The 8,894-nt window shown below is 48.6% G+C and overlaps 1 protein-coding gene across 2 annotated transcripts in view; it reads right to left on the reverse strand.

Moving 5' to 3' along the window:
• Window positions 1-8,894, reverse strand: part of LOC141996124 (eukaryotic translation initiation factor 1A, Y-chromosomal) — a 158,905-nt gene extending 150,011 nt beyond the window's left edge. Inside the window, exons 1-3 of one of the 2 annotated variants that reach the window (XR_012641486.1) lie at window positions 8,652-8,891; window positions 6,467-6,550; window positions 3,086-3,189 (exon numbers count right to left, since the gene is read on the reverse strand). Coding sequence is in view for 1 of the 2 variants with exons in the window: in XM_074967972.1 (XP_074824073.1) it covers window positions 3,086-3,189; window positions 6,467-6,550; window positions 8,652-8,667 (204 nt within the window). In the remaining variant the exon portion in view is untranslated. Of the gene's footprint in view, window positions 1-3,085; window positions 3,190-6,466; window positions 6,551-8,651 lie in introns of both variants that reach the window. The other variant, XM_074967972.1, reaches the window with a different exon arrangement.

An 8,894-nucleotide genomic window follows, 5' to 3' on the forward strand; every position in this document is an offset into this window, starting at 1 on the left:
TTAATTCTCTGCTTCCTAGTTATCAAAGGGTTAAGCATAGGTGTATGAGACATAGAAGGATATGAGACTCTGTAGGAAGTGGTGGTAGTGAGGAGGGCATGATTGGGGGCATCCCTATGAAAAGGAACAAGGCAGCTTCCTGGGAAAACATCACTTCCGTTCAGGTACCAGCTGTGCCCTTCTCTTGGCACCTCACAGGTGCCAAGGATGGAGGGAGGAAGGATGGTAACTGATGGAATGTAAGTCTACGTTTTAGTCATGGGTATTTTTAGGAAAAGTCATGGACAGGTCCTGGGCAGTAAACAAAAATTCACAGCCCATGACCAGTCTATGACTTGTACTATATATCCGACTAAATCTTCGGTGCTCTGGGGCAGCTCAAGGGTGCTGGGAGGCGCATGCAGCGGGTACTCAGGGGGACAGGGGGAGAGAAAAAAGGGGGAAAAGGTGGCCCTGGGGCTGTGGCCCTGCTGTGCTGGGGGGAAGTGTTTGGGTTGGCAGCCTCTCTCCCTGGCTCTGTGCAGCTCCCAGGAAGTGGCGATATGTCCCTTGGCTCCTAGGCAGATGTGCGGCCAGGGGGGATTCTGTGTGCTGCCCCCGCCGCAAGCGCCAGCTCCGCAGCTCGCACTGGCCAGGAGCTACGGGTGGAGGTAGCGCGCAGAGCCGCCAGTCCATGCCTCCACCTAGGAGCCGAGAGACACGTCCTGCTTCCAGGGAGTCCCCTGAGGTAAGTGCTGCCTGGAGCTCACCCCCCCACCCCAACCCCAACCCCCTGCCCCAGCCCATAGCCCCCTCCCACACACAAACTCCTGCTGCGGGCAGGGGAGAGGCACGCAATGGCCCAAGACTGCTCCAGCCCATAGCACCCCCACCCCAAACTCCTGCTGCTGGGGGAGACGCATGCAATGGTCTGAGACTGCCGCAGCACCAGCCGCTGCAGAACTCACGGAGGTCCCTGAAAGTCACAGAATCCGTGGCAAATTTGCAGCCTTAACTACGAGTAACACATCTATGAGCTGTATGCAGCAAGAGGAATGGAAAGGGAACTCCAGACTCCACACTTGGTTTCAGGGACTGCTGCAAAGGGAAGAGGTTCTGCTCAACCTTCTGCAGCACAACAGGATTGCAGAGGCATGAAATAACCCACCCAAATCTGCCCCAACCCCTGTTGTAGCATACCAGCTTTCCAAACAATCTCCCTATGCATATGGATTTTAGAGCACCCTGATAATTAAACCCAGCTTTTTACTCGAGCCTGGCATCTGAGGAACTTCTTCACCAAGTAATCCCATACATCCACTAATAAACTACCACAGGCCCTAATGTGGCATAGCATTTAACACAGGTGGAAAACGGTCAAGAAAAGTCTGCCTTTTGGGGTTAGAGTATCATTTTAAAATGTTTATAGTTTGTGCACTAATTTTAATATAACCTTCCAGATGGAGCATCTTCAGAATGTAAACAAAGAGCAACTAATGTGCACAACGTATGCTGTCAGAAAGCTGACAATGCGGTTTGCTTGGCTTAAATGGCCACAGCATGTCACATTGAGCCAGCCCTGTTATTCTGATGCTAGGCTACCTGTAAAACAATCAGGTGTGCAACAGAGCCCTTGTCCTGTTGCACTTGTGATTTCTGGGGGAACTGTATCTTGCAAACCTTTGTTAAATTACCGCAAATTTGGACCACTAAACCTATCTCCTTGAGGTACAGCAATTTGCAAGTCTATCCAAGTAAGCATGCAGATTTTACAGTAAGCTAGCCTCAATTTTAATTACCATCATGCTATCCACCAGGTTACTGTGACCCGGTAACCTTAAACTCAAGACAAAATTTAGAGTTTGTACAGGGTTCTATAAAGCCCAAGTACAACAGAAATGTTTCTATAAAATAAAAAACTGACAGTTTTTAAACAAGCAAAACCTCCTCTGAAACATCTGCATCCCCAAGAACCTGAAAGTTAGTGTGACTATGGGCAAGCTTTAAACTTCCTTCACTGCCCTTGCCAAGAGAAGTATAAGTAGCTAACAATCTGAACAAAACTAAATATGAGTTTTAAAATTTTCAATTTTAATAATCTAAAGTTGCTAGTACACCTCTACCCTGATATGACGCGACCTGATTTGCATACAACGCGGGTTCGCGTACAACGCGGTAAAGCTCCGACACACTGCTCTGAGCAGATGTTAAGGGTGCCGGACCAGGGCCGAGGGGTTGGATAAGGGGCAGGGGGTCTCGGGGCAGTCAGGGGCTCCCCCCACCCCCAGGGTCTGGTAGGCACGAGCTGTGGGGGGGGGGGAGGACTTTTGGGGGCCCCGCAGTCCCAGAGCGGCCCGGGGGATTAGCGGGAGGGCCAGGAGCAGCCCACTCTACTTCCCTCACCCCAGCTCCAGCCATGTTGCTTGGGGGAAGGGATTCACTGGCAGTGGCAGAAGTGGAGCAGCCCGGCCCCAGACCGCTCCATTCCACCAGCTCCCAGCCGCAGTGCTCCGCTTCCCGCCGCAGGTGCGTGCGGGACCTTTCCCCAGCCCACCCCTAGCAACACAGCTGGGGCCGGGGCAAGGAAAGCGGAGCAGGCTGGGGCTGTGTCACTCTGCTTCCCGCCGCCGGTGAGTATGGGGGACGTCTTTTCCCCAACCTCTCCGCACTCATCGGTGGCAGGAAGCGGAGTGCCGTGGCTGGGAGGTGGCGGAGTGGAGCGGGCTGGGGCCATGTTCCTCTGCTTCCCACCGCTGCCGGTGAGTGCCTGTTAGGGGGCAGGGTGTGTGGATAGGGGTCAGAGCAGTGAGGGAGCAGGGGCGTTGGGTAGGGGGTGGGGTCCTGGGGGTGATTAGGGACGGGAGTCTCTGGAAGGGACTGTCAGGGAACAACGAACGGGGGCCAAAGCAAGTTCGATATAACGCGGTCAGATTTTTTTGTCTCCTGAGGACCGCGTTGTATCAGGGTAGAGGTGTACTGTAATTAAGGACATTTTTTAAAGTGTCCCTTTATTTTAGAGTATGTGTAGCCATGTCAATTTTCAGAAAATTACACACCAAGCAGAACAGACATTCATTTATTTTCCATGTAAGCGATTTAGACTTACCTTTTTTCTTAGCTTCCCTCTGATATGACATAACCTCTTCACACCATCAAAACATAATGCCTCCAATCTTCCATTGCCCAACATCTTGATCACCTGAGCATACTCTGGAAAAGATAGTCAAAAATGTTGCTGAATTACATAATTTTAAACAGACAGGAATTTTTACAAGAAAAAAAATTATGTATTTATTTTACTGTTGCACCAAGGAGCCCTAGTCATGGACCAGGATCCCATTGTACGAGGCACTGTATAAACAGATCAAAAAGACAATCCTTGCCCCCAGAAGCATACTCTGGAGGCTCTGCGAGGGGAAGGTTCAATAGTGCCTGGGCCTGTGACAGACTAATGGTCACTACCACAGACCTGCCTGGTGATCTTGCCTTAGAACGGATGAGGAGTGGGACCTTGGTGACCAAGAAGCATCCCTGGGATTCTATGGAGGCCAGTGGTACGGGTAGGGCACTGGGGCCAATAGGCTCCAGCCAGGGGCCCCCTGTTCCGACCGCAAGAAGAGTGCCAATCCGGATACCCACAGCGCTCCATGAACAGCCCCCTCAGTGCGTGTCACGTAATGGAAAGTGAGGGGGGAAGATCCTGACCCGGATGCCAAGGAGTCCTGGGCTTCAGGGGATAAAGGTGGAACCAACCTTGAGGATGGGAGCAACTGTTCTGACTCATTCATAGCCCAGAACGAATTGGCAACTGGTACTGACAGTGGAAACTATATCAGCAGTGCCAAATATGCCTCTATCATTTCCGGTGCCAGAAGAAGTGTTGACCCCAAAGTCAGCAGCAGTACCAAGATGACTGATGGTGCCCAAGTGGAGGGCAATGATTGCTGCCCTGGTAATACAGGTAGCACCAACAACAGGGGTGCTGAAGAAATTCCTGGCACTAAGGAGGTCCCTTGCACCAAGCCCAGCCCCACTTCCACTGACTATGGAAGGAAACACCGGGGTGTGATGCCAACAGACAGGTTCAGCAGCCCTCCCAGCCAATGGGCTATGAACAATGTAGCCCTGGCAAAGTCTTGATTACTTTAATATCTTTCTCTGGTCTTGACAAATGCAAGAGCAGCTTGTATTCACTTTCAAGGCTCTTCATAGTCAATCCCCACTCTACCTAACACCTCATTCATTAGCAACCTGTTGATGCTCACTTCTGATTGGTCCATTATACTAGCCTTCATCACCACTTGTTCAACTTTCAAAGAAGCACCTTTATACTTTATCCTGTGTAGCCACACATGCTTGGGAGGTGTTCCACGTAAACATCCAAAAAGCCGCCACATTTTCCACTTTCAGATCCCTTCTCAAAATTCCTTTGCTGTGATGTCAAATTTTTTGTAGGCAACAGTTAGCCTGCTAGTAAGGAGAGACCACTGCCTATCATGGTGATCAATATTTTCAGTGTGGATGTACTCCAAAAATCATGTTACAAAGATTTTTTGTTTTCATCACTGAAACTTTATGGATATTATAAATGTGCAAGTTTTAGTGTTGGAAAAAATGAAAATTTGAATTGATATGAGCTTAAATTAGCCATAATCTAGGCTTTAAAAAGTCTTTATGTTACTGTTGATACTTAAAGTGACATTTTCGATACTGAACCCCTCTTACATTTTTGTATGCTTTATTTTTTCCCCAGAATATTTTTAAACGATCTATAAGTGCCTACATTTATGATCTCTGACTTACAGATCAAGTGTGCTCATTTTACACATGATAATAGTTGGTGGATCCATCATCATCCCCCTCCACCTCTACAGACCACCAAACAAGCAGATCATTTGGGGACAGGAGAGCACATCATTATTTTCTCCCCTTTTTTGGTGTATTCTGAATCCCATCTTCAGGGGGTCCTACTGTTCTTACAAGGATGCTGTCCCTAGATCACACTGAAAAGCTCTCTTCTTTCATACGTATTAGCCTACAACTGAGAAATGCAAAGCCTCTAGCACCTCTGCTTGTTGGAAGGGAGAAGGATTTTATGCTAGCTCCTTTCCCCCTGGGAAGGCGGAGGGCAGGAAGGTCCTCTGCTACTTCACTACACTTCCAGTCTCTTGGACAATGCTAAAAGCTGGTTGCAGCTACTTCAGTCCTACCCTTAGTCTGCAGTTGGGTGCTCTTCTCCCGCGTGTAGCTTCAGGGCCTACATCTGCTGTTGCTCATAGTTTACATAAGCAGCTGCATGAAAATGACATGATTCACAGTGGCCCACTAGTATTTTTTATTTGCAAGTTTCCCACCCACCAGTAAACAAACCAGTTTAACTCCACTGCTTCTTAAAGCTACGAAGAATAGCAGGGACAATGGAGTGGATCACAGGCTCAAGAAAACATACTGTATCATATCACATGTAGAAGACTATCTTTGAGGGATATTATGTTAATAACAGCATAAAAATCAATGCTCTAGACACCCACACTCACCAGGGAAAATCCACTCCCAGAAGTTGTACTTCAAGCTCTGCTCTACTACACCAAAATATTTCCTTAACATGGGTTAGATGGAGTACAGATGATTAACACATTGGAATATCACCACTGGAGAGCTGCGTTCAACTGAATGGATGGAGTTTGTCCTGGAGCTGGGGAGATTTTCCTAGGGAGGCTTATTTTCCTTTTCGTATGTGGTTGATAGACCGATAGGTGCATAAAATAAATCAGCTCAATTTTCTTAGTATGACTATCACACAATGTGATGCAATTGAAAAGCCTGTGAGTGTTGCAAGTCAAGGAAGCACACCAGAAGAGCTGCAAGACTCTAGGTCAATTTGTGTTTTAGCCATCAGGGAAATTTTAAGTAAAGCTTTTGCCTGAATTTCATTTGGTTACCAAGCCACTAGCTAGCTCACTGCCAGGTGAACACTCAGATGTACTCACTATTTTAAAATTTACTATACTCCTCTACCCATTCATGATCTCAGGGGTTTCCCTATCAGTCATTCATCATAGTGCCTCTGGCAGAGGATGGTTGAATGTTGCTCCCTATAGCACAGTGATGTCACTGAGTGAACCAAGGGTGATCTCTAGAAAGAAACTAGGAACAATTTACAAATAGGAGCTAACGTAACTTTTTTAAGCACACAGCAGCACAAACTGCTTGAGGAGCAAAGAACTGAACTTATTCCTTAAGTGATATTAATAAATTGGAATTGAAGTGGATATATCTTCACTCCCATTCAATCTGCCTTTTGCTAAATATATTCCCAAAATGAAGATGCTCCATTCCATCACATCAAGTAATTTTGTATTTTTCAAACATTCAAATGAAACCTATACACAGCCCAATTATCCCTTGTGTGGAAACCTTCAAAAAGTATGGTAGCTACCATATTTGACTGAAAATATATAGTGACAATTACAATTCAAAATCTCACCTTGTCCATCTTCCTTGAACACTAATTCTCTCTTCTCCGATTCATTCTCATTCTTACCTCGTCGTCGGTTTTTACCTCCCTTACCTAAATTGAAAATAAAATAAATCACTACAAGCATTTTAGAAACCTATATTAAATCATGTATTAGAAAGATGAAATAGCAATAATTTGTTAGACCTATGGAAACCTAACTTCACTACTGCAACTTTAAAGCACTACTGTATATCTACGCCGGTGATAAAACTGATCTTGCTTCTCCCTACACCATGATGATTTCAAGTTTCTTTCAAAAAGGATGAGGCGGCTGCCTAAAGTCAAAACCACTAAAGACTAATTTTAATTTTCACGTTCCTCATAAATGTGATGAGAAAAGTAGTATTCTTTTGGACTCTTAGAAGTCCATCATAAGCTACAAGTAGTACTTAAAAACCTACTCCTTCAGCAACAGTTTCATCTCTGTTCTAACCCTTCCTAGTTCTGAGCTGAAGTGGCAGGGTGAGGATACAAGAAAAAAATCCCATGAGGCAGACAGAAGAAATTCATGTGCATATAAATTCTTGAGCCACACACCACAAAAGAACATGTACAAGAAACTGAATCACCTCTCTCAAGCACCACCCACCCCTCAATCTCATGTCAATGATAGTATGCTATCATATTTAAAGTCTGGAGGTGTTTGGTGTTTCTTTGGATCAATTTTGGCAATATTTACTATCAAATTACCTCATTTGTTCTTATTTTACCATTGTCAAACAAGGGATCAATTAAAAGATCAAATAGTGGTAACTACTGACTATTTAAACTCACTTTGAAATGCAGCTAACAGCAGCCTTCAAGAGAGTATTTACCACTATCACCCCTGAACCTGCAATCGATTGCATTCTGGTGGACCCTTAGTTAATAAACCTTCATGACTGTTCAGGAAAGAGAGAGACTACAAAGGGGCTCTGTGATGAATCTTCAGTTTCTGTTGTGCTGCTGCTGCTGCTACTACTGGAGAACACACACTTGCAAGGACTGGGGAAGCATCCATGTGAACTCCCCACCCCAAATTAGTGAGTGATGTCATTATGCAAATAAACAAGACAGAAAGCATAACCTACTATCAACAAACACATGAAAGTGACTACACAAAAGAAAGTTCAATAGAGAGACAACTGAAAAAAATAATTTTAGGGACTTTCTTGTAGCAATAGTAGGTGCAAATATCCAGAGGGACATGTGATTTTCAAACTGATGCTTTCCTTTTAAACAGCAGCATTTCAACAAGCTTCTGGCAAACAGGATTAGTTTTCTTGTTAAAAAATCAGCAAGAACACCTTGCAGTTTTTGTAAGCCCTGCCCCCCAAAAGTAGCTGCTTCCTTTCTCTCCTGTCCTCTTTCACGACAGCACAGGAAAAAAACGGGGAGAGGTCACCTGTTAACCACACCTGTTAAGGTTTCTAACACATGGGAACGCCGGCTGCTGGTGCCCCTGTGAAGGTCTGTATTTACTATCAGAACAAATACGACTGTTAGGGACCCGGGCACAGCACAGTTGACGCTTAAATGCCGGTTGAATTTTGCCATACAGGGGAGGGGGAACAAACTTACCCGCGGAGTCCAAGACTGCTTCTCTCTACACGAGTCTTTTTCTTCACCACTCAAGCGGCTTCCTACCGCCCTGCACCCCGCGCCCTTCCGGCCAGAGCCGTCGCTCATTTAGCGCCCCGGGCCTGAGCCGACCCGGCGGGAGCGACCCCGGCTCAGCCAGTGAGGTCGCCGCGGGGCAGAGGCTGCGCGGCGCGGGAACCCGCGTCCCGGCCAGGCTCCTTGGCGCCCGGGTGTGGGGTGGGGAAGGTGCCGGTGACCCAGGGCCGGTGCTCCAAGCAGGGCTACGCGGGAGCCCGCCCGCGGCAGGAAGGCCAGGCCGCGCCGCAACGGCTGTGACCGCCCTGCCCGGATCCCCCCACGTGAGGCGAGCTCCGGCCTCGCTCCCCGCGGGAGCCCCGCGGCCCGTCTCCGAAAGCCGCCGCCGCCCCCCACCGAGCTCAGGCCCCGCTCCCAGGCCCCAGCCTGCCCTGCAAGGAGAGGCTCCCAGCGCCGCTCCGGCCCAGGCCCGGCTGGCGCGGCCCGTGCGGCAGGGGGGCCGGCCTCAGGGAGGCGACGCGGCGGCCCCGGGCCCGCGCGGTCGGGGAGGCCTCACCTTTATTCTTGGGCATGGCGCCGGCCGCTCCTCACTGCGCGGGGGCGGGCGGGGGAGGGGCGGGAGGAGGGGGGTCTGCGCGCTGCTGCTGCTCCCGGTCGGGCGGAGGGTTCCTGCGTGCGGCGCACGGGCAGCGATGACTCGTCTCTCGTGGCGGCCGTTGGGACTGGAGCGTCACGCGACAGGCAGGCCCTCACGCGGCTGCGAAAGCGACCGCAGCAGGCAACCGAGGCTGCGGCTTTC

The sequence above is a fragment of the Natator depressus genome, chromosome 1 (assembly GCF_965152275.1).
Source record: "Natator depressus isolate rNatDep1 chromosome 1, rNatDep2.hap1, whole genome shotgun sequence".
Taxonomy (NCBI): Eukaryota; Metazoa; Chordata; order Testudines; family Cheloniidae; genus Natator; species Natator depressus.